The sequence below is a fragment of the Saprolegnia parasitica genome, assembly GCF_000151545.1.
Source record: "Saprolegnia parasitica CBS 223.65 unplaced genomic scaffold supercont2.68, whole genome shotgun sequence".
Classification (NCBI taxonomy): Eukaryota; Oomycota; class Saprolegniomycetes; order Saprolegniales; family Saprolegniaceae; genus Saprolegnia; species Saprolegnia parasitica.
The window spans coordinates 128,120-150,367 of record NW_012156462.1 but is presented as its reverse complement, the minus strand read 5'-3'; the positions used below and the strand labels follow the sequence as shown (position 1 = coordinate 150,367).

Sequence of the window (22,248 nt, the reverse complement as noted above, 5' to 3'; positions counted from 1 at the left end):
TCGAGGGGCGAGACCGGCGCCGCAACCGTTGGCTTGCGTCGGTGCGCGCGCAACGTCGTCGCCAGCGCCAGCGACCGGGCGCTGCGTCGAGGCACCTACGTATCGTACAAACACTATAATGACAATATTCTCCAACAATATCGAATGGCATACGTTGCGGATGGCTTGGTTGGTGAGTCGACGCACGTGGCGCTGACGGATCGTCGCATGCGTCGCGTCGCTCGTGTACGTGGGCATCGGCGTCTCGGCCGGCGGCGCGCTCTCGTCCTCGTCACCGTCCCCGCTAAACGCAACGCTAAAGCGTGACGTGACGCTGTCCGTGTCAGCCATGTCCGTCTCATTGTCGCTCAGCGCCGCGTCATCGTCCGCTTGGTCGTCATCCTCGGTACTGTCGTCGTGCGGCGTCTCGTCCGTAGCCGCGGGCGTCCCGCTCATGTTGAACTTGGACAGCATGAGCTCTTCGAGTTCCTTGGTCACTTGGTCGCGGGGCCGTTCGCTAATGCAAGCCCGTTCTTGTCAGGAGCTGTCACGCACACTGCAAGGTACCGGGTCGAGTCGGACGACAAGACGTGGCAGAGGTTGGTGGCGACCTCGAGAAGAAAAATCGTGCTCTCAGGTGACGCGGCCACGTCCGTCAAGTGGTTGCACCAGTCGCCAAAGCCGTCAATGACCTGAAGACCCTAAGACGCAGCTGCGTGGTACGCACGTTGCAAGGCAGCGGGACGGACCTCGGGCGTCGCCAGCATTTGGATCCAGCTCTGCACGGCCGACGCGAGCTGCTTGGTCGCCGCCTTGGTCTCTGGCGTATTCAGCGCTTGACACGTCTACACGAGGCTGATGCACACGGACTCATGTCGGCGCGCGCACCTTGGCGACCGTTGCGACGCAGTCTTGGACAACGGCTTGGCCTTCCGGCGTCGCCGCCATCGCGAGCGTATGGTCGCGCAGTGCCTAATTCAGCAGCCTGTACGTGGCACACCCTAGGCACAGCATGAGATATCCTACCTTAGTTGACGCACTCCACTCGGTCGAGTTGTCGCTGCCAAGGATGAGCGCCGAATTGGAGATCGCGAGGCTCAAGAGCCGCGAGACGTCGCGGGCGCGCTGCGGCGTGTTCTCCTTGAGCGTGTCCCAGATCTTGCCGCTGAGCACGTATGGGTTGACGATCGAGCCCGAGATCATCTGCGCGCCTACGGCAAAGTCAAATCACGATTATTCATTGGACAAGCAGGACGACGTACAGGGCGTGACGACAGTCGCATCGACCTTCTGGCCGGCCCACTCCATGAGACCGTACGAGAGAATCATGAGGTTGCCTTTGAGCGACGACGCATCGCGGGCTGCGGACGACGCCATCCGCGGCCTTGGGTGCAAAGCGAGTTGTGCCAAGTCCAAGCCGAATACGATCTGAGAGTCGAAATGGCATTTACGCATATTCAAAAAACAAGACAGAAATAATTGTACTTGCGTAGTGTATAAAGGTTTGCATATTGCATCTCGTTTCAAACACGTGGCGCCAGCTAATAATTCCGCGCCAACGACATATTGGACACAGAAACGAGCCGCCGTTGCAGGAGTAGCTAATCGACAACATAGAGCAGACAATTGGCCATGACACGAGGACTACGATGCCAAGCGAAGGCGCCTCAGAAAGCGAGGGGGCTCGGCATCGCCGCTTTATAGCGACAGGTTGAAGTACCTCGTGACCAGCGCTTGCGTCAACACCCGCGATGGCTTCCACTTTCTAGTATGGGTATGCCTCGAGGAGATTCCAGCTGCCTTCGAATCTCACGAGGTTGAATGACCCACGAGGTTGTTTCCGGTGCTCGAGTGCCGCTGACGCTTGTTCGCGCTGCTGTGGGCAAGGCCTCTCATAACAGATGACGTCTTATAACATATATAAAAACAATGATGAGGATACAGGTTTCATTCTGAGAATACTCTATAAATGCATAACTTGCAGTATGATTTCCAATAGTTCTTGATGTGCGTTTGCGGGCGAGTTGGCATTACACTTGGCTTACACCAAGGAAACAAAATTGTCTTGTCCCCTTGGGTTGTATATTGCATGGTGTACTTGGTGCTGCCAATGATATTTGGACTCCCAACACTTTCATTAGAACACTGCCTTCGTGGTCCCAAATTCTGCAATGGGATTGGCTGAAACGGCGGTGCCATGACGTGGCGTCGTACACGACCAGTGTCCACCATGCTCTTTCGCAGCGATCCTCGATTCGAGACGCATGCAATCTTATATACTTATAAATCTCGCTTGGTTTGTAGTCGAGCGGATGGTGGCGTCGTGGCTCGCTCCGACCCGTCGCGGGAGGGATTCGAACGACGCGTGAGCGGGGGGCGCTCCCCGTCCGGTGTTTGCTTCCGGTCCGAGTCGGGTCTCTTTTTTGGAATTCTCTTCGGCTTGACGAGCTGCGCGAGAAACGCGTCGAATGGAATCGGTGGCTCGGCCAGCACCTCATTCATGGCTTTGAGGCGCGTCGGCCACACCGGGCCACAACCTACCAGATGTCATCATCATCGTACCCAACCAGATCTAGAATCTGGAAAACAAATCGTCGTATACCTTTGTCAGCACCCGAGTAGTACTCGACCGAGAGGTACCCTTTCTCCGGGTAGAGACCCGGCGTGAGCCACGACATGTTGAGGACCCAGCCCGGGATCGGCACGTCGCGCGACCAGCCAAACTTGGCGTCTTGCCAGTTTTCGCCTAAGATGCGGCTCGAACCGCGTTCCATTCGAGTCGAGTCTGTACCGGGCTCATCGAGCGCAAGTTGCACGAGCACTTTTGAGACCTCGCGCTGTTCGTAGATGCTCAAGTCGAGCTCTAGGCGGCGCGATTGTTTGCACACGAAACGACCGAGTGTGGAGGATTCTACCAAAATATATGTCCGGGTACAGCGGGCTCCAGAGGTTGAGCCAGCCGAGACGAAAGATGAGCTGGGCCACTTCCGAATCCGAGAGCGTCCACAACACTTGGACGTAATTGTACAAATCCAGCGTTCGATCGAAGAGCGTCAGCGCCTACGCCCATATTGACACACCCTTCACCGTGTGCGGCTGCGTACAGCGTCGACGCGCGTCGTGCCGAAATCCATTGGCCAGCGCTCGAGGATGAAGCGGACTTGGCTCGTCGTGACCCACCGCGTGCAAAAGAGTGCTTGGAGCTCCATGAGCAGTCGACGACCTGTAAAGCTAATCTACTTCCGAAAATATCAAGCACCACTTGTCTCGGTCGCTCGGTTTGCAACGTACCTGGCTTGGCGCTTCCGGTGACACGACCGCGCCAGGAATCACAAGTGGCGTCGACACATCGCGCGACTATGGATCGTGCATATTTGGTTTTTTGAAAAGGAACAAAAAACACGTGTACGTAGAGGTCCGAGACGCGCACATTGTCCGACTGCAGCTCGAGCAGAAAATCATACGCAAGCGGACTGAGCCGGCGACTGATCGCCGCGGGAGTGGGTTGCCGACGGCGTTTTTCGGGTGTTGCGTTGTCCAGAGCGTCCAAACACAGCTTTGTGATGAGCTGTTGGAAGCGGTTTTCCGACATGGGTAGAATTCCTAGATTGCATACAGTGCAACTAAACATAGTATGTTTAGCGGGTCGTGTACCCGACTTGGGGCGCGACAACTGGACAAAGTCAAAGTCGAGCGTGCCAAATTTGGGCAACTTGTCACAAAACGTCGACGTGATCTCGATCTTTTTGCTGTTGTAGATTTCGTTGCGGAACCCCATGTGGTTCTCGTGCTGACTCGTGTCCTTGAAGTTGTTGGTGCGCCGGTGATACATGATTTTGTTGTTGATCTCCATGACCTACACCACACAATTATACATTTTTGACACGAAAAGGCGAAAAAAACACTTTTCGAAACGTGGCGCGATCAATGTCGTCGGCGAGATCGAGCGAGTAATGGCCCGTGGCCAAGCCCACGATGGGGCCGTACCTAATTCAGCTCAACCATTTTTTGTGATCGAAACGCCGACGCACATGTCTTTGAGTACGGTCTGCAACCGCAAGCGCTGGGCCGCATTCACATTGGATTCGATCAGTGGGCACGCATGGTTGGGATCGACCTACTTGGAGTTGAGACCAACAAGCAGCAGGCTGTGAAGCGTCGTACGACGTGGGGAAGAATGAGCGCGAGGGCTTGGACAATGTCCATTTTGGACACGAGCGTGTCCAGAAGCATTTGACCTTCGTTCTGACGCACGTGCAGGCCATCTAGCACCATTGTTTCAACATATCAGCTTGAAGAATTGGATACTTTTGGCCAATTTGATCAAATTCACTTGGTTCGGGTCGGCTTTGATGTTTTCAATGAGCTGCTGGACACCGAGCTTGGACTCGGCTTCGTCGGCCTCGGACGGGATGTGCAGATCGATAAAGTCGATCTGCGTGCACCGAAAATAAGAATTGAGTCGTAAGAAGCGCCGTCTTTGTGTACCTTGAGTCGACCGTCCTTGGGAATCGCGAGGGGTAAACCCGACGTCGTGTCGATCCACTCCATCGTCGGCTTGTCGTCAAAGTAATATTGCGACATGAGATCGACGAATTCCGGAAATTCCATCGTGCCCGTGCCGTCCACGTCATAGCGTGTCACGAGACTAGGCGCGCTTTGTGAGCCGTGTCTCATCAACACAGAAACATCGAATACCGGGCGGCCTCCCCCGGCTGCAAGCGAACGCCCAAGGTGGCCATGCCGCGCTCGAGCTCCGTGGCTTCAATGTTGCCAGAATTATCCGCGTCAAGGGTCCTACTCGCGTCAATCGCCTTGCAACAAAGTGCCGCGACGCACCGAAAGAGCTTTTCCAGCTTGTCTTGGGGCACCTTGCCACGAAGCACCATGTGTGACGAAGACCGTCGAATGAGCTGCGCGCGCGCTCGCCCGACTTCTTGGTACTCGACCTTGAGATCGCGCGTGGTCTACGCCCACATGAAAAACGCGCTCGGAACGATACCGACAACCTTGTCCACTTGGTGCAGAAAGGACAGGAAGCGACAGCCTTTCTTCGAGTTGGCAAATCGCAAAAGCTCGCAAGCGATCGCGCGATCGTACGGCTCGGCCATGTCCAAGTCGTACTTTCCCTAGCGTTCACATTCAATGTCAATGCGTTCATGGGGTTGCGTACTGTCGCGTCTTGCGGGTCAAAGAGACTCGAATCGTCAATGTCAAAGTTGCACCTAGCGTGTGCACCCGATTCGCATTTTGTTGAGTGATTCAAGCGCACCCGACGACGGAGACGGAGAGGACTTTGTCGCTGGCGCTCGAGATGGCCTGCAAAAGTGTGCGTCCTCCGATGCGGCCTATCATGGCGTCGTTTACATGTGGACGTTGAACACTACTTGTGTAGAACTATACCAAGAGGATTCCCGTCCATGCAAAGTTGCGTCAACGTGCTGTTGATGTGGAGGGCTTGGGCAATCACAAAGGCTGCCTTGCTAGGAATGTTGTTTTGAGACAAGTCGAGCTTCTCGAGCGTGAAGTTTTCTTGGAGCGCGCAGCCTACGACGTGATGTAGCAATAGCATGCCAGTGTCGATCGATAGACAAATGGTTGGTGCATCGAGCACCGTACCGATGGCCTGGGCACCGAGGTTCCCAAACGCATTGTAGCTCAGGTTGAGTTCTTTTAGCCCTTTTCCGAACCATCAAAGACCTCGCCGAGAAGGGATTCGAGAGGTACCATAGTTGTGGCCAATCGCCCGGCCAAGTTGGATCGCGCTGTTGAGACGCAGAACGTTCCAGGATAGATCGAGCTTGGTGAGATGACTACAGCGTGGTTACCATGAGAAAAATCCCATGGAAGTGACACGTGTACGTGTTGGCGGCCAGCATATCCGCAAGGGCCTCGCCCCCCGTGACCAAGTCAGGCTGCACTGCGTTGAGCGCTTCCGAGGTTCCAATGAGATTGCGGCTCAGGTTCAACGTTGTGCAGATGCGGTTGGTTTTCATCGCGTCCGCAAACGGGACCAGCTCGCCATCGTCTAATCGCACGCACATTTAGGGCAGACAAAGACACTTTCGGAGGCACCGATATCGCATGTGCTCAGAATCAGTGTCGTGAGGCCGCAATGTGCGCTCCCGAGGTACTCGGCGAGTGCCACTGCGGCGTCACCGTCCACCTTGTTCTCGGACAAGTCGAGCGCGACCAAATCGGGCTTGCTGCGAACCACCTAGGTGTAGAGAGAGGACACGTTATGCCATCGTACAATGCATCTTCAGTCTACATTGACGAGGGCTTGGAGCCCTGGATCTGTGAGGCGATTGTTGCGCGCGTTGAGCGACAGCACCATAGGTAGCTCGACGAGACAAGTGCTGAAAACTGAGGCAGGAGGTTCAATTCCAGGCGACGCCAGCATATTTTCTACTTTTGGCCAATTCATCGCCCATCGACATGTGCGACACGTTGATTTCGGGTGAAATCTATTGCAATGTGTGGTTTTCCACTTTCACAACAATCGTGATTGTACCTTGTTGCGGATAATGAGCCGAAGACACGGTGGCAACTCGTGCTCCAAGCACATGGACACAAACTTGTGCCGGGCCGTGAGCGCCTCTATGGTTTTTTAAGACGGCGTTTGAACGCCAAAAGAACTACCTCGGGCGTTGAACATGCCAATGGGATCTGGCGACGGCTCGCTTTGCGACGCGAGCATGCTTTTGAACTTGTCGACAAGGCCGTCCGTACCATCCATTTGCAGGTACTAGACCAGACGACACTTGTCAAGCAACGACCCTCAAAACACGCTCAAAATGAACCTGCTGCGACGCCATTTTTGCATAGATTTGCTTGAGCTCGCGCCGCCCCGTCGCACCAAAGTAGTTGCTTTGCTCGTCGTCCGACAACGGGTTCATCTCCCCTAACCCTACTGCACAACGAAGCGTGAGACACTTCACGATGGATCGAGAATGCGGCGGACATGACTTGACACTGCCGACTGTTAGCGCCGCATTGGATGCCGAAAGCAAATGCTTGGTCGTCGAGAAGGACATATCGGATGGCGGCGGGGGCAGTGTCAGGCCCGAGCACTGCAAGAAGACGTCGAGAGGGGCGATACCGACACTTTTTTCTATACAAAATCTCCACAAACGTAGGGTTAACCTGGTAGGAACATACCGAGAACGAGGCGCGGTAGCTCGGCTTTGACTTGGCGCGGAATGTCCCAGCGCGGGTTGAGCGAGTCGACGTTCCAGATCATTTTGCGCTGCCGTGCGGCCTTGTGCTTGGCGCGCTTTCGCTTCTTGACGCAAGCGTCGCACGATGGCGTGTAGACGGTGCAGCCTTTGCAGTTGATGCGTCGGCCATGGTGCCCCGGCGGCGCGATGCGAATGTACACGTCCCGCGTAAGCGTTGGCATGGGGACTCGAAGCGGCGCGATCGTTTCCTAACCAAGCGTTTTTACGCGCCGTTTTGGTGCGTTCTATATCGTTGTTGAAGGTCACTTGATACTACACCATGAACGCACTCACGACGCGTGCAGTGCAATTGTAGAGACTTTCAACCCTATAAGATGTTGGGCAGTAGATTCAAGATGCTGATACGAGGAATGTACACCTTGCCCAGATGCAATAGCACGCGCCAGACCACACATCGGCAAGTGTCAATACAATTCATTATATTGACCCTTGGGAGGAGAGTACGCAAGGACGCGTGGGGCAGACGATGCTATCGCTTGTTGGTCGTCGAGTCGGCGACTATGGTGGTCGAAAGTGGAGCGATCGACTTCTGGATCGTTAACACGGGGCTGCACCCAAAATCACTAACCGCTCGATGGATTGTGAGCAGCTGGTGTCTCTCCTTGAGCTCAATTGCGTTCTCAAAGCTTTTAGGCTGTCAAGGTTCGTGCACTGCGCCACAATCACTCGCCATGGTCGCAATTGTCGCGACCGTGGGATTGCGTCAACGGCTTGCCGCCACCGGTTCTATTCCCACGCTTTAGAGATCTACTCGTACACTAGTCTTTTCAAATCATCAGATGACAACATAAAGCAATTGTATGACGAGGGTACTGGTGAGAAAACGCGACTAGACTTGGAACGACGGAAGGGTCGCGCGGGCTTCAAACTGGCAGTCGCCGGGCTTGTACGACTCGACGTGGGTCGCCATTTGCGCCAACGAGCAGCAGCCGCAAAAGAGCGCGCAGAGACAATCCTCGATGATCGAGCCGGGAATGTGGAAGAGGTCGCGCACCTTGCAGCGCAGGTGGCACATGAAGAGAAACATGAGAAAGCTGAGGATGCCGACGACGATCTGGAACCACATCGCATCGACGAAGCACAAGATGAGGTACAGGATGTAGAGGACGAAAGACGCGAGGAGCACGTGCAGAAAGTACTGGCCATACCCGATGCGCGTCGTGACCTGCGCAAGGCTCACGCACGGGCAAAACGTCACCATCGCCGCTAGCTTGCACTTTGAGCAATCCTGCATCACATATGAAAAAAAGTGCGTACTGTTGGGAATGCACGTGTCAAGGCAGCCAAAGATGCCAATCTTCCAGCGGCCCGTGACGATGCCGTCGACGTTGACACTCGGATGCGCCATTCCGGTCGGTCCGTGGTCCATCACTTGCGCAATCGGGGGCAAATTCGACTCTGGCCAAGCGCCACGAAGAGTGTCCTTTCGCAAGATCGCACCCAAATACATCAGTTCTTAGTGCCGTTCAATGGCATGTTTAGCCGACATACAGTGTCCAAATCAAGTTGGGGTTTTGCTGTCTGTATCCAATCACGGTGGACGGAGAGAGTATCGACTGCAATCGATCAAGTTGATACGATCGACCAAGAGGCGCAAGATACAAGGATAGCCAATGAGCTGCCTCTTTGAGACAATTAGGACGAAGCGTCTCGGCGCACGGTCGTGCGGTAGTACAGCGTCATGTGCTCGGTCATTGCATCCACGAGCTTGGCGTCGAGGGGGCGGGCGGCGCCGTCCTTGGTGCACACGATGGCCGGCACAGAAAGGTGCTCTCGCAGCCACTCGTTGGCCTCGTGCACGGTCGCCTCCGACGTCGTCGTCCACTGCAATTGAGACGGTGCTACTGCACCAAGCTGGGCAAACGCGACAACAAGCGTCGTCGAATTGGCCAGGTCTACGCCATCCAGCATGACTCCAGCTCTCGGTTTCTGCCACGATGTGCGTACCGTTCGGTGCTGGTCGCTTTTTGCTTGGAGAGAGCGGTGGGAACGGCGGGTGCAGCAGCTGCACGAGCGCATCAAAGGTCGCGTCCGCACGCAGCGCGCGCTTGTTTGGAATACCCGCGCGGCACGTTGGACACTCGTGCTTGCCGCATGCGAGGCAAGCGTCAATGCACACTCGGCAAAAGCGGTGCAAGCACGCCGGAACAACGGTCGTGTGCTGCAATACACCGAGGCAGATGGGGCACTGCAGCTCCGCGTCCACGTCCACCACCGCCACCACGGCCGACGTGTGTACGGGACGCGGCGCTCGAAAGAGGTCGTAGAGCGTCAAGTCTTCGACGAGCGTGTACTCGGTGTACGCCGAGATCGGGTTGAAACGGCGGTGGACGAGGCCTTGGACGTGGGCGTCGTACGCCACACGGCAAAACGTCGCCGACCGCAGCGGCATCGGATGCTGCGTTTCACGGTTACATGGCCGAGACAGGGGCCAAAGCTCCGGTGGTCCGAGACAGGGGCCAAAGCTTGTTGGGCCACGTGCGGAGCACATTTCCCACCAACGGATTAGGGTTAAACGTCAAATGCACCCGTCTGAACTATCCACCAACGGTGAGTCGCTTGCACTTGACTTTTCAGCCATTGCATGAACGCTTGACGGCACCGTGGTGCCATGGATTCCCACGTGCCGGCTTGCATTCACAGCCATTGACTCGTCTTTCTTGGCCTCCACGCCGCGAGTACCTCGCCGTTGACGAGGTCGGAAGCGATCGGAAGCGGCGTCCTGTCCCAACGGGGCATGTGCCTCGCCTCGTCCCACGGGAACGAGGCCGAATAGACCGTTGGCGCGAACCCTCGGCGCCATTCCTTGTGCCTTCCAATTGCTCACTTTTGCTTTGGCGCTGCAATGTTCGAACCCAAGGCGACACCGCTGCAGACGCTGAGCCCCAAGGTCGACAACGTCCGCGACGACGACGAACTCCACCGCGATACGACGACCACGTACCTGACGGGCGACCGCCCGCGCAACGAGAATGGGCTCGTGGTCGGGCGCTGGGAGGCGCCGGTGTTTGGCTGCCTCACGGACGTGGTGCCCAACTGCCTCTTGGCCTTTTTCTGCCCGTGCGTGTCGATGGCGCAGACCATGGCCCGTCTCGGCGTCGCGAGCTACTACCCGATGCTGCTGGGCCTCGCCCTCTGCTACGGCACGGGCGTTGGCGCGGCGCTGGCGTGGCTGCTCATGTGGTTCTTGCGCTACAAGCTGCGCACGCGGCTCTCGATTCCGGGCTCGGTCGCGACCGACGGCTTGCTCACCTTTTGCTGCTGCGGCTGCGCGCTGGCGCAGATGGCGACGCAGACGCACTCGTACGAGCGCAACACGTGCTCGATCGCGCCGAAAGCCACCTTGGTGGGGTACAGCGACTTGCTCACGCACCACGATGCGACCCACCACCCGATGACACCACCGCGTCCGTTTGCCCATGCGTCGTCGGCGCCGCAGCTGGAGGAGCCGGCGCCAACGACGCCCCCCAAGAAGGTGTTTAAGGACCCCCCGCCCCCCGGCATGCACTATGATACGTAGTCGTACTCTCCGCGCGACGATGCTACGTAATCCAAGACACGTGCATTCCTTTCGTGTTGTGCGATGGACCATATTGGGGGGTTTCGCTAGGGCTAGGAAAAGTACGGAGCGCAGGCCGGCGCGTCGTCGCACACATAGTTGCAGAGGCCATTGGTGCGCAAGAGGCTACTGCAGGACGCCTCGCACAAAGCATCGACCTGCACCCACGACGGCGCGCGGGTGAGCGGATTGCACGACAGATCCAGAAACCCATCGAGCGGCGTCACGGGCTGCGATGGCCAGGCGGTGATCGCACACGACGATAAGAACACAGTCTGCAAGCTCGTCAGACGAAAGAGGTCGGGCGGCAGCGCAGTGATTCGCGTGTGGTGCAGTGCGAGCTCGCTCAAATTGGGCAGCTCGCGCACAATGGTGACAAAATCGTCGTCGCCGATGGGTGTTTCGGTGACGTGAAGCGTCGTGAGCTGTCGCCAGTGGCGGATAACGTCGAGACCGAGGTGCGGGATGCGACTGCCGTCGAGGTAGAGGGAGAGAAGCATCGGCGGCAAGGCCGACGTGACTACCGTGGGGCGACCGTCAATGCACTGTACCGAAGTTCGAGGACCATGAGCGACGATGGAAGGCCGACGCCATCAAACGACGTCATGTTGGAGAAGAGCACGCGCAAGGCATAGAGCGTAGTGAGGGGCGCGAGGACATGCGCGGGGACGCCGTGCGGCAGTGGGCAGTGGTCGATTTCAAGGTAAAAGAGACGGGTTCCCAGCGGTGCGAGCTGCGACTGCAGAAATGCAACGCCGCCATCGTCGTTGTCGTCGTCGTTCGTTGTCGTGCAGTGCACGTGAGCGTACGCGCAGTAGCAGGTCGTATCTTGAAAGAGCGGCGTCACAGCTACCTTGCACGTCGTCGGACAAACGCTTCTGGAGACGAGAAGCCATCTACTCGTTTTATAGACAACATGTCCACTATAGGAAGGAAAACGCTTGGGTACATGAGATTGGTGAGCAAGACGAGACCCCACACAATGAGCGCGAGACAAATGGTTTTTGCAGGGCGAGTGGGGCGTCGATTCCAGTACTTTTGTAGCTCGGAAAAAGACACGAGGCGGGATGTCACCTTTTCGTTGTGGGGAGAGACGGTACCGATGGTCCGTGGGGGGGCCATGATAGCACACGCACGGGCGCGGGGGGCCATTTGGAGGACCGACTGCGCCAAGAGCTGCATCGTCCAGAGGTTCAAGGCTCCCAGAAGCACCTTGCACACGAGGCTTGGGAGCGTGTTGCTACTGTACCCACGCATGCCCAGCGATGTGACTGTGAGCCAGCTCGCATCATTGCGCAGCTGCGACGCGATCGCGATCGGCTGAAATTTTTTGGCATACATGCGAGGCCCAAAGTCGAGCAGCGGAAAGGCCGTGTTGAGCGTAAACCTACGCGTACAATGTGTCGATAGCTATGCAGACAAGTTGTCTCCAATACCCGAGGACGCCGTTCACAAAGAGACGAAGCGTCCTGTGGACAAAAGGTGCCCGGGACGTCAAGAGCAGTGGCGAGACGAGGCAGTTGATGGCAGTGCAGCTCGTGTAGATGCACACAACTGTCATGGACGTGGTGTAGAACGACAGTCGCCACGCTTGGAACGACTGCATGCCAAGTTCGAGCGCTTGAAACACACCTAGAATAAGGCGTGTACAGGCCCTTGGGTGTACAAGTGCGCGCGTACAGGACGCGGTGCGGGTCTCGAGCCATAACAACCGAGCCGACGGGCGATGCTGCGTGCGTCGTTGCGAGCGCCGGAGAAGGGGCAGCAAAGGACCGAGCCGGCAGAGATGCGCGAGAAGGAGCGCACCGTTAACGACGATCGAGGCGTGCACCGAGTAGACTTGAACGGTCCTACATCACGCAATCAAAGACGGTGAAAGCGTCGTGGCTTGGACGGACTGGGCTTCTGCGGACGTAATTGTCCATAACGAGCCAAGCACCAACCCACTGTAGATCGCCGAGAGAGCATGCTTGAGCAAGCAAAAGACGAGCACGGGTCGGCGCACGTAGCTTTTGAGGACGACGATTGCGTCCGCTTTGACAGGCTGCGTCCACGCGAGCACGGTATTTCTCGGCGAGGTCGACGAGAGTAGCATGTCGAACGGCACACGTCACGTACGACGGTTGCAAGGTGTCTCGAAACCTCCATCGTCTCTGTCGTTGCCGTTGGAAGAGCTCGGCGGTAGCTCTGTCGTTGATCTAAATTAGAAAAGGGATGAACTGGATCCATCCACAGCCTTCTTGTGACGACAATTAGGCATGCAGCGTCCGTGCCATGGCCACGCGCCACATCGACTGTACGCGAGACGTATGCATTCCAGCGGCCTCCGATACCAACGTTTCAATCGTCGCGACTAGCTCGAGGACACTACTAAAGTCCGCGCATATCGCCCGATATTGAGTCTACGTCGTAGACCCAACTCTTTTGCCATATGGACTCTACGGCAAAAGAGTTGAGTATGCGCAGATATGTTGGTACCCGTAAGATGGTGAGCTATATGCCGGAATAGGAGAAACTCGGGCGGAAATCCTAGCGATTCTGACGTGCACATTGATCGTCAGACTTGATTTAGGGAATTGAACCATCTAGTAGCTGGTTCCCTCCAAACTCTCCCTCAGGATTGCAGCAATTTTTTCGATAGGTTACTGAGGTCAAGCGAAGGATTCGAGGCCTCGGCGAAGACACTTCCTCGACCTTTTCTAAAAGTTGAGTGGGGTAATAACACACACACGACACGTGGACATTGCACACTCTTATTGACTACGCTACGCCACCTCGAAATACGGAGCGCAGGCGCCGTCGTCGCCTTTCAACTCGATGGTGGCGCACGGCACGTCACACAAATAGTTGTTTAACAAGGCCGGCGAGCACTCTTTTGCACGCATCGGGGAGGTGCAGTACGTCGCATTGCGGCCTTGGACAACGTACGCAGGCCAGAGTCCGTGGGGGACAACCGCCGTGCACGACACATCGAGGAGCAGCAGCGGACTTGACGCGTTCGATGGGATTCGAAGCGCCGAAATGGCTGTCGACGAGAGAAAGACATGGGTGAGCAGCGGCAGATCAAACAGCCGCATGGGGATCGTGGTGACGGCCGTGTGGTGCAGTGACAGCTCCGTGAGCTGCGGCAGCACCTCGACGACACCAGAAAACACCTCGTCTGCAATGTTCGTCTCGGACATGTGCAAGGACGTCAGCGGGCGCCACGCCGCCAGCGTTTCTCTTGGGACATGCTTGATAGCGTTGCCGTCGAGAGCGAGGTACATTAAGTTGGGGGGTAGCGCCGTAGCAACGATGGCGGGGACCTGCGTGAGCTGCGAGTACCGAATCTCCAAATACACGAGGGATGTCGGGAGGAAGCGCGCTGAAACATCGTAGGCTGTCATGTTCGAGTGCAAAATACGCACGGCCAAAAGCGACTCGAATGGTAGCAAGAGTGCCGGGGGAAGACCGTTGGGGAGTGCGCAGTGGACAATTTCCAAGAAAAAGAGGTCGTCCCCGAGCCGCGACGGCGACATCAACGCGGTGAGGTTTGAACTCGCGTTCTTCTCACACACGTGTCGGTAGTAGACGCAGTCGCACGAGAGGTGAAAGAGCGGCGTCACGTGAAGGAGACAGTCGGACGGACACAAAGCACTCGGCGGCTGTGCAATCAAGAGGCCCGTAGCCGCGAAAAGCAGCGCTCCCCAGGCTCCCATGATGGTGCAGAGCACCTTGGAAGTGCCCGAGATGCGAAAATTCCAGTACCGCGCCTGCGGCAGCTGGGCGAGCGATACGATGCGAGAGTTGCGTCGCAGCGACACCTCCTGCTCGGGAGGCCCGATTCCTGGTGATGGAATAACCTGACTCAAGCGTGGACCCAGCTTGAACGACACCGGCTTGCGCTTTGGGTTTCCCCAGATGGACGACACTAAAAGTCGGAGCGTCCAGAAATTGAGCAAGGTGCTCACAATCTTGACGATGAGGCCAACGCCGGTCGTCGCGTTGAAGCCGCGCGTGTACAGCACGATCGTTGTGATCCAGAGCGGGTCGTTTCGGAGCTGCGAGATGTGCGCCCGGGGCGTCAAACGCCGCTTGAGAAGCCGGGGCACGAGCTCGATGAGGGGAAATCCAGTATTGAGCGTAAACCTACACCATGTAGTAATGAAAGATAGTGTCAAATGCTCAAAAAGAAAGGTCACCCAAAGACGCCGTTGATGAAGAGACGGAGGGTCCTGTGGACATAGGCGATGCGAGAACACAGCAGCCATGGCGAGAGAATCGCGTTGAGCGCAATGCACGCGGTGTAGAGGGCGACGACCGGCATCGACGACACCATGTACGAGAGGCTCCACGCTTGGTACGACTGCGCACTGATCTCGAGCAGTTGGCACCAGCCTAGTAAGAGGCGTCGTAGTTAAGTTCTGAGAGAGATAACATTTTCGAGTACATGTCGCGGTGCGCGACTGTTGAATGCGGTTGAGGCACTGGCGCCACAGCCCTGAACGTGGCCGCGCTTGTGTTTTAGGTTCCAAGCGCCAGAGGTACTGATAGATAAGCTCGACGATGGCGTAGCCGTGGCCCACAGCAGAGACAAGATCGTAGACCGTCGTGGCTGACGGGGAGTAAATCTGAAGGGTTCTACAACTCGAGTTTAAAACCGAGTGAATCGACCAGTACTACGTACGCGGCTTCGTTGGGTGTGAGTGTTAGGAGCGAGATGGACATGACACAAAAGAAGATGGTCGAGAGCACGTGTTTCAAGAGGCAAAAGCACAAAATCGGGCACTGCAAGCACTCTTTGAGTGCTTGGATCGTCTCATCGCCTGAGAATTCCTCGGTCGCTTCAAACGGCTTGGCGAGCCACTTGGTCGGTGCGAGGGCGCCCGAGACGGACTTGACGAGCATCCCCGAGAGAGACCGTGAGAACGACGACCGCGTTGTTGGTTGGCCTGAGAACGACGACCGCGTCGGCTGGCGCGAGAACGACGGTCGCGTCGGCTGGCGCGGTTCCGATGCCATGGCCTTCAAAGTACACAACTGCCTTTCAACACATGCAACCATTATAGCACCCGTTTCGTTTAGTAACTGCGGTCTCCGACATAGACAAGGTGGTTGGGAAATGCCTGTTCTGTTCTTGAAATGAGTTATTCGTAGCCAGAGCTGTCTTGTTTGGTTATGCAGCTGTCAGTGTCAAGACATCTCGTCCGTCGCTGTGGCTTGCTTTAGGCCATCCCCGGCTCTACGCGAGGACAAGATAGTGAACATCCTTAGCGTACACGTGGCCCATGCTGGCGATTTGCTTGGAATCAGCGGTGGGTGCATCAACACCTGTGGTGCTTCCAAACATCATTTCGTCGCCTCGTCGACGCGCAACTCCATGGTGGACTACAAGCTCCTGCGCTTCAGGCACTTGCTCGAGACAAAGGCGGCTATGCTTGCTGTAGCGGCATCGTCATCAAGCGCCGGCAGCGCGTCGTCGGTGGCCGTGGCGGGTCGTTCGAAGGGTCCTCAGTGCCAGTTGGCGCGTAGCTTATTGCTCGTGGTCTCACGACCTACTTCATCGCCGTGCCCGTCAGCGATCGAGTTGTATCGAAGTGAGATGGAATAGAACCGGCAATTTCCCGACCAGCCTCATGACACGTAGAGCGAAGGGTCAATGTGGCCACTTGAATTCACAGTCAACGCTCGTTCCAAAATAAACTCTTCGTCCCGTTCGTACAGTACAGCAACTTGCGGCGCTTGGTCTGATATCATATCTTTTAAGATTTCAAAAATCTCACACACAATGTAGGTCGCTCATCCAAATACACTAATCAAAGCACAGCCTGACCAAGAATGCTGGTCCAAGGCATGGCCACACCGAAGTTGCGCTCTTGGTGCAGAGAGCGATCGCGCATCCACATCATGTGTGCGACCGGCCACGACTGGCTACTCTTGACGCAACGCCACACCCCAACGGCCTGCAGATGCCATCCCTCTTTGCCCCATGAGTACTAGAAGGCCGAAGTTCGGCTGTCTCGAGCGCCTCTGTCCAAGGCACTGGTGGCATCAACGATGGCGGCGGTGCGCTTGGAAGCATGGTTAACAACAGCCCCGATTCGGCAACACACGCGACCATGACGTCGATGGTACATGCGTCGTGGCCTTGTACATTGGGCGTACCGTTAGTCCTCGGAGGGTTAAATGAGGCTAGCTGGTGAGGGGATGCCTATATGCTCATCGAAAACGACAACGTCGTCTTTGTCGAAACCAAGGATGCAATGCGAAACAAGGGTACTTCCTTTTATATAGTACCCTTATACGAGAGCACTGCGACCAAAGCCAAAGCCGTCGGCAAGGCGGCCCAAAATGCTAGCGTGCAATCCATGTAGCGTCGCAGCGGCGCGATCCCCCTCTACGCGTCGGTTGCGCCACCTTTGGAGGCGTAAAAATAGGTCGCGACAAACCAAAATGAGTGCGCGACCGATGGAGGCGACGCCGCCCTCCACCGTGCTCGTCCACTCGCTCGTCAAGCTCATCCCGTTCGCGGTCTCGGCACTGAGCATGGCGATGCTCGTGCTCATGTACTGGCGCTTCCAAGTGCTCTCGAGCTCGCTCTCGACCGTGCCGATTGCATTCGTGCGACTCAACGTCGGCGGCGCGACGTTTCAGACGACGACAGCGACGCTCCTCCGACGCTTCGACTCGATTTTCCCCGTCGTGCTCTCGGCCCCCAACTGGCCCCGCGACGAGTCGGGTCAGTGGTCAAACGGATGTACTATTATTCATCATACACTGTTGCTGTAGGTGCCTACCTCTTTGATTGGGGCCCCGAAGACATCCCATTCGTGCTCCAGTACCTTCGCACGGGGCGGCTCGAGGCCGGCGCACCGTGCGGCGATGGCACGGTCGCCAGCAGCCACCACCTCCGGCGGACCTTTGCCTTCTTCCGCCTCTCGCTGCCGCCGGTCTCGCTCGCTTTTCAGCATGCGATGAATTCGGACGTCCAAGTCGCGTCGGTGTTCTTGCGCGAACGTGTCTTTTGGGATGTGGACCGGAGCGACCTGTCGATCGTGTTTGGCGACGACGCGCAGGTTGCGACACTTGTGCCGACAGATCTGATTGATAACGGCACGTCGCCGCTGCTACCGCCAACGCTCGTGGGCGTGGACGCCGTCAACGAGTTTGCAGTGTGGACATCCGACGTGTACCGGATCGGTCTCGGGATCGCACCGCGGCACTGCTTTTGGAGCCTCATTGAAGACTGCATGTGGCACCATGATGGACTGAGCAACGACGACGACGACCGGGTTGCGACGCCGGGTATTTTACAGCTCCGATGGGAAGGCAACACGCGGCATGTGGTTATCTCACGAGCTACTTGCGACGACCTCGACAAGTGCAATGTCGAATTCCAAAAAGTGGCGACCGTCCAGACGTACCTGGGGCGCAATGCAGATGTCTACCCCGACATTCGCCTCTTTCCCGGCAATGACACGTTGACAGTGACCGTGATCAACCCTCTAGAAGCGTATTAACGAATTGTCATCGTACAATACTAGAAAAATGGAGCTCTGTATACAGACGACGAGAGACGCCACCGACGACTACCATTTACGTATTTTAGATGTGTGTCCTCCGAGTTCGTTAACCACACGTGCCACCCGTCGTCAAGAATGAACGAGTAGACCTGCATGGCAGACGAAATCTAGGCTTGAACGATTCAGTCGTGTCTTGCATCGATGCCCATGGAACCACTTGCGCGTTTTTTGTGTGGACGCTCGCTGCATGAGTGCGTAGAACTCGTCGTACTCGAGCGCCGCCAGTAGCTTTTCCAGAAACCAGTCGTAGGGGCCGATGTACGCATCATCGTTGCGGCGCTTGTCGTTGATATATCTCTCGGCACGCCGCGTACAACGCATTGGCGGAAATGTCCTCTTCGTCCAGGAAACCTACCACACTCGGCTCGATCGCAATCCTACTTGGTCTCGAGATGCCGCACCTTGAAGCTGGGACTCGAAGAGAGCGGTGTAGTCACGGAAGATCTCCATGTACTCGTGCTTGTGCTCGGATGCATCGCGTCTCTTGCCATCCTCGTCATCGTCGTCTTCGTGGAGAAAGGCAGATGCGCGCCGCCTAAGTTTACGATAAGGTCGTGTGTCCATCTGTGCGAGGAGCGGACGCGATGAAGGCGTCCATCGTCGCCTCCACCGCTGATGACGCGCAAAAAGCTGCCGCGCGGCCAATGACCGATGTCATTTCGGGGTGAAACGACTCACCGATGGACGAAGATCGATGTGACGACGACCTCTGGATAGATAGATAGATTGTCGGTACAGAGTGTTTGGATAGGAAAGGTTACCAGATCGGGTTCATAATGCTAGCATTTCGGGTCTGTCACCAACGACCGTCGACGACAAAGAAGAGTCGAATGCAATGCCGGTAAAGCCAGCACGTCGATGGATAGATGGGTGGATAGATAGATAGATAGATAGATAGATAGATAGATAGATAGAACGATTCGGGTTGGGGTTCGCGTTGCCAATGGCGAAATCTCGGCCAAGGCGCCTCCTGGTTCATCGACGTGTGAATCATGCAGCCCCCCCTCTCAACCGGTTCGATGCCCTTTGTAAACCTTGTCGATCTACTACCCCCTGTCTAAACCAGATATAACTCATACCCTGGTAGACATGCGTTCAAGCCTATACAGCGGCAGCAACCTGGCAGTTCAACGCTTCCCGCCGTTGTCCGCACCAAGTCCTTTGTCGCGACCATCAACTTTACAGCGCGTTGCATCAGCTGTAGGGTCCTCTCCGATGGGACGATTTGGTTAGAATAGGGTTAGGGTAGGATCGTCGTCAACAGTTAGCCATGCGGCCAGTAGTGCGTCTTGGCCTTCTTGTTGACACGGAGCGACGACGGCGTCCGACTGAGCTTGACGTGGTACGCAGAGCCGGGTTGCGTCAGCGCGTGGATCGCCAAGAGCGCATCGTTGGCATCGGAAAACTAGACATGTCCCATCGCCTTTTGCACCAAAAACCATCTCAACCACCTTGGCCGACGCGTCAATGTCGCTGTCGACGACCAGCTGCAGCACATCGAGCGGCGCCAAAGCTTCCTACGCACACAATAAGTTGGTATAATTTAGTGTAGAAAAGGGCATTAACTGTACCTCGAGCGTGGCCTGGTCCAAGGGCGTCGTCGGCGACGTCGACGTGATGTGGAGCCAAATGCCCTTGGTCCCAACGTCCTCGGTCGGCAACGGCGGCGCCGCATACATGGGCGGTACCGCATACGGCGGATACCTACAGGGTCCTCAGTTCTCATTCGCATTTCGCGTTCGATGTACTCGTAGACAGGGTACGCCGGCTCGATCCGCGGGTACGCGTGCAGCGGCGGGACGTACGGTCGCGTCGACATCAAGTGGGCGAATTGGCTCTCGACTGCGTGCAGGTCCTACACCATTCCTGGTGTGTCCTTTGCATCGTTTTCGATGCTGTACGATACCACATCGAGAGGCGGCGCAAGATATGCGCGGGATGGATCTGGAATCAAATCCATCGTCCCAATGCTGGCGTGGCCCGAGAGCAAGTCGATGGCCCCGCGCGCATGGCGCTCCGACGCAAACTTGACGTAGACGATACCCTACCCCCAACGTGTTTTTTTCAAACGACAAGATAGCAGACACTATTATGTCCACGCGCGTCCATACCTTGGCCGCGTTGGTGTCGCCACTGATCTTGATGTCCATGAGCACCATGCCGGGGCACGCCGACATGCACTGCGAGAGCATCGCGGTCGACAAGGTCGCTTCGTACTCGACGAGGAGCCAGTTGCGTTCGGGTCTATTCCTCCAAGCATCCAAACCAATCAGATCGGTATACGTGGCAGCCGGAGACGCGTCGTACGGGGCAGCAAAGTACGCATCCGGCGGTCGCTGCAGCGTCGGGCGCCGCGGCGGCGTATCGGCCAGCACGACCTATCGGGATACCTTCTGATTCGGATATGTGCATAAGATCCTGGAAGCTCACCGTGAGAAGCGACGACGGATCGTCCTGGAACGACTCGATGGCCATGTGCGCGGTGGACGCCTAGACACTTACTACGCGCCCGCACACACCAACAAGCACTCGCCAACCTTGGTGAAGGTCACATATGCCATCGTGCGCAGCTTGCCTTGGCACGGAACGAGCGCAACGCTGTCGAGGTCACCGTAGACGCGAAACATGGCATCGAGCTCCTGGTGCGTGTACTAGACCAATCCGACGCATCAGCCGAGGAGGAACTCCACACGAGGAGGTCGCGTACGTCCAGGAGGCTCGTGACAAAGAGCTTGACGCGCGGTGACTGCGGCTTTGGCGGCGCGCGCTTCTTCTCCGTGCGCTTGCTGCTACCCGCATGGTCGGCTTTGGCGCTTCCGCGCTTGAGCTGCGCGCGACCGGTCTCGGCCGAGGGCTTGTCCTTGCGGACGTCGTCGTCGTCATCATTCGGTGGCTCGGTCCCGCGCTTGGGCTGCTTGAAGCGCGTCGACTCTTGGCCAAAGCACTTGCGCTTCACGATCGATGGCTTGGGCGGTGTCAGCGCCGCTTCGAGGCCATCGACCATCTCGGCCACGAGTGCGGCGACAATCGCCTCGACGGAAGGACTCGCGCAAGCATCCGAGGCCGTCGGCTCGAGAAGCGCGATCGGTTTGGCGATGACGCGCTGGCCCGCGTCGTCGCGTTGGCGCTTGCCGTGGTGCTGCGCGCTCTCGTCGTCTTCGGCCGCGTGCTTGCGCGTGAGGCTCGTCTTGCGTGGCGCCGACGCGTGCGCAATGCTGACCTTGAATAGCTGGTCCTCGAGCACGAGGCCATGCAGCGCGTCGATCGCTGCGGCGGCGTCCGACGCCTTCTCGTACTGGACGAACGCAAAGCCCTAAAGGCGAATCATGGGGTCGGCCATGGCAGGCGCCACGTACCCGGGACTTGTGGGAGCGATCGACCGCGATGCGCACGGAGGCCACGGGCCCATGCGTGGCAAAGACGGCCTCGAGGCCATCCGCGTCAAAGCTGCGGCCGCAGACGACAAAGAGCCGCGAGAGCGGAGGGAAGGTCGGCTCCATCGTAGTATTGCCAACGTCGCTGGCAGCGATTCTGCGACATGGGTTTAACGCATATAGGTTCAACCCCACTTGGACCACGTCAAACGTGCGACTTCAACGCATCGCCGCCATGCACATCGTATGCAGCTCGTCGAGTAAAGAAAGGGCTGTCGCTGCTGCAGTAGAAAGGTATCCAAGTTGCGGTAGAGAGGTCACTCGGTTCAGCGACGCAGTCGAGAGTGTGGTCGATCGCATGAAAAACCTATTTTGACCATCACGTCAAAACGGTTGAACCGATCTAAACCCACGCCGCTTTCCGGATATGTTGCCGCCCGACGTATCACTGCATACTAGAATCCAGTGCATTTTGAACGTGGATTTTCGAAAGCGTCCGTATCCGGATCGAGCCAATCGCAGTTTGGCACACA

At 56.9% G+C, this 22,248-nt stretch overlaps 9 protein-coding genes across 9 annotated transcripts; 2 read left to right on the top strand and 7 right to left on the bottom strand.

Annotated features, from left to right (window-relative positions):
* Window positions 1–95: 95 nt before the first annotated feature.
* On the bottom strand, window positions 96–1,405 carry SPRG_11193 (hypothetical protein; the record flags this gene model as incomplete). Its single annotated transcript, XM_012350661.1, has 7 exons — window positions 1,242–1,405; window positions 1,006–1,190; window positions 868–951; window positions 729–824; window positions 547–680; window positions 154–496; window positions 96–113 (listed from the first exon to the last, which is right to left on the bottom strand). The coding sequence occupies exons 1-7, from the start codon at window positions 1,354–1,356 to the stop codon at window positions 96–98; spliced, it is 975 nt and encodes a 324-aa protein (XP_012206051.1). The 5' UTR covers window positions 1,357–1,405.
* An 805-nt stretch (window positions 1,406–2,210) lies between these two features.
* Window positions 2,211–7,381, bottom strand: SPRG_11192 (hypothetical protein; the record flags this gene model as incomplete). The annotated part of the gene is made up of 30 exons (XM_012350660.1): window positions 2,211–2,516; window positions 2,582–2,725; window positions 2,771–2,842; window positions 2,895–3,039; window positions 3,084–3,215; window positions 3,271–3,336; window positions 3,389–3,582; window positions 3,634–3,835; window positions 3,885–3,966; window positions 4,011–4,096; window positions 4,144–4,244; window positions 4,288–4,414; window positions 4,468–4,627; window positions 4,678–4,776; window positions 4,819–4,946; window positions 4,989–5,108; window positions 5,153–5,204; window positions 5,252–5,327; window positions 5,383–5,526; window positions 5,599–5,658; window positions 5,707–5,792; window positions 5,842–6,007; window positions 6,055–6,196; window positions 6,251–6,345; window positions 6,392–6,446; window positions 6,494–6,579; window positions 6,622–6,727; window positions 6,783–6,883; window positions 6,944–7,093; window positions 7,141–7,381. 30 exons carry the CDS (start codon window positions 7,379–7,381, stop codon window positions 2,260–2,262), a joined length of 3,675 nt encoding a protein of 1,224 aa, XP_012206050.1. The 3' UTR covers window positions 2,211–2,259.
* Window positions 7,382–7,995: 614 nt separating this feature from the next.
* Window positions 7,996–8,589, bottom strand: SPRG_11191 (hypothetical protein; the record flags this gene model as incomplete). Its single annotated transcript, XM_012350659.1, has 2 exons — window positions 7,996–8,426; window positions 8,478–8,589. The coding sequence occupies 2 exons, from the start codon at window positions 8,587–8,589 to the stop codon at window positions 8,050–8,052; spliced, it is 489 nt and encodes a 162-aa protein (XP_012206049.1). The 3' UTR covers window positions 7,996–8,049.
* A 266-nt stretch (window positions 8,590–8,855) lies between these two features.
* Window positions 8,856–9,625, bottom strand: SPRG_11190 (hypothetical protein; the record flags this gene model as incomplete). The annotated part of the gene is made up of 2 exons (XM_012350658.1): window positions 9,168–9,625; window positions 8,856–9,115 (listed from the first exon to the last, which is right to left on the bottom strand). Exons 1-2 carry the CDS (start codon window positions 9,610–9,612, stop codon window positions 8,856–8,858), a joined length of 705 nt encoding a protein of 234 aa, XP_012206048.1. The 5' UTR covers window positions 9,613–9,625.
* A 440-nt stretch (window positions 9,626–10,065) lies between these two features.
* SPRG_11189 (hypothetical protein) lies at window positions 10,066–10,740 on the top strand (the record flags this gene model as incomplete). The annotated part of the gene is made up of 1 exon (XM_012350657.1): window positions 10,066–10,740. One exon carries the CDS (start codon window positions 10,066–10,068, stop codon window positions 10,738–10,740), a length of 675 nt encoding a protein of 224 aa, XP_012206047.1.
* Window positions 10,741–10,832: 92 nt separating this feature from the next.
* On the bottom strand, window positions 10,833–12,120 carry SPRG_11188 (hypothetical protein; the record flags this gene model as incomplete). Its single annotated transcript, XM_012350656.1, has 3 exons — window positions 10,833–11,324; window positions 11,369–11,628; window positions 11,916–12,120. 3 exons carry the CDS (start codon window positions 12,118–12,120, stop codon window positions 10,833–10,835), a joined length of 957 nt encoding a protein of 318 aa, XP_012206046.1.
* A 1,424-nt stretch (window positions 12,121–13,544) lies between these two features.
* Window positions 13,545–15,811, bottom strand: SPRG_11187 (hypothetical protein; the record flags this gene model as incomplete). Its single annotated transcript, XM_012350655.1, has 4 exons — window positions 15,446–15,811; window positions 15,209–15,399; window positions 14,961–15,156; window positions 13,545–14,907 (listed from the first exon to the last, which is right to left on the bottom strand). Exons 1-4 carry the CDS (start codon window positions 15,778–15,780, stop codon window positions 13,545–13,547), a joined length of 2,085 nt encoding a protein of 694 aa, XP_012206045.1. The 5' UTR covers window positions 15,781–15,811.
* Window positions 15,812–17,195: 1,384 nt separating this feature from the next.
* On the top strand, window positions 17,196–18,372 carry SPRG_11186 (hypothetical protein). The gene is made up of 2 exons (XM_012350654.1): window positions 17,196–17,497; window positions 17,548–18,372. Exons 1-2 carry the CDS (start codon window positions 17,212–17,214, stop codon window positions 18,276–18,278), a joined length of 1,017 nt encoding a protein of 338 aa, XP_012206044.1. The 5' UTR covers window positions 17,196–17,211; the 3' UTR covers window positions 18,279–18,372.
* A 1,163-nt stretch (window positions 18,373–19,535) lies between these two features.
* On the bottom strand, window positions 19,536–21,841 carry SPRG_11185 (hypothetical protein; the record flags this gene model as incomplete). The annotated part of the gene is made up of 11 exons (XM_012350653.1): window positions 19,536–19,746; window positions 19,793–19,858; window positions 19,913–20,045; window positions 20,090–20,196; window positions 20,248–20,385; window positions 20,453–20,585; window positions 20,649–20,719; window positions 20,772–20,831; window positions 20,879–20,992; window positions 21,049–21,654; window positions 21,698–21,841. 11 exons carry the CDS (start codon window positions 21,839–21,841, stop codon window positions 19,606–19,608), a joined length of 1,713 nt encoding a protein of 570 aa, XP_012206043.1. The 3' UTR covers window positions 19,536–19,605.
* Window positions 21,842–22,248: the final 407 nt, after the last annotated feature.

Coding starts and splice junctions, on each gene's coding strand:
- SPRG_11186 (XM_012350654.1), top strand. CDS start 17,212: ATGAGTGCGCGACCGATGGAGGCGACGCCGCCCTCCACCGTGCTCGTC. Junction 17,498..17,547: donor CTGGCCCCGCGACGAGTCGG/GTCAGTGGTCAA, acceptor CTGTTGCTGTAG/GTGCCTACCTCTTTGATTGG.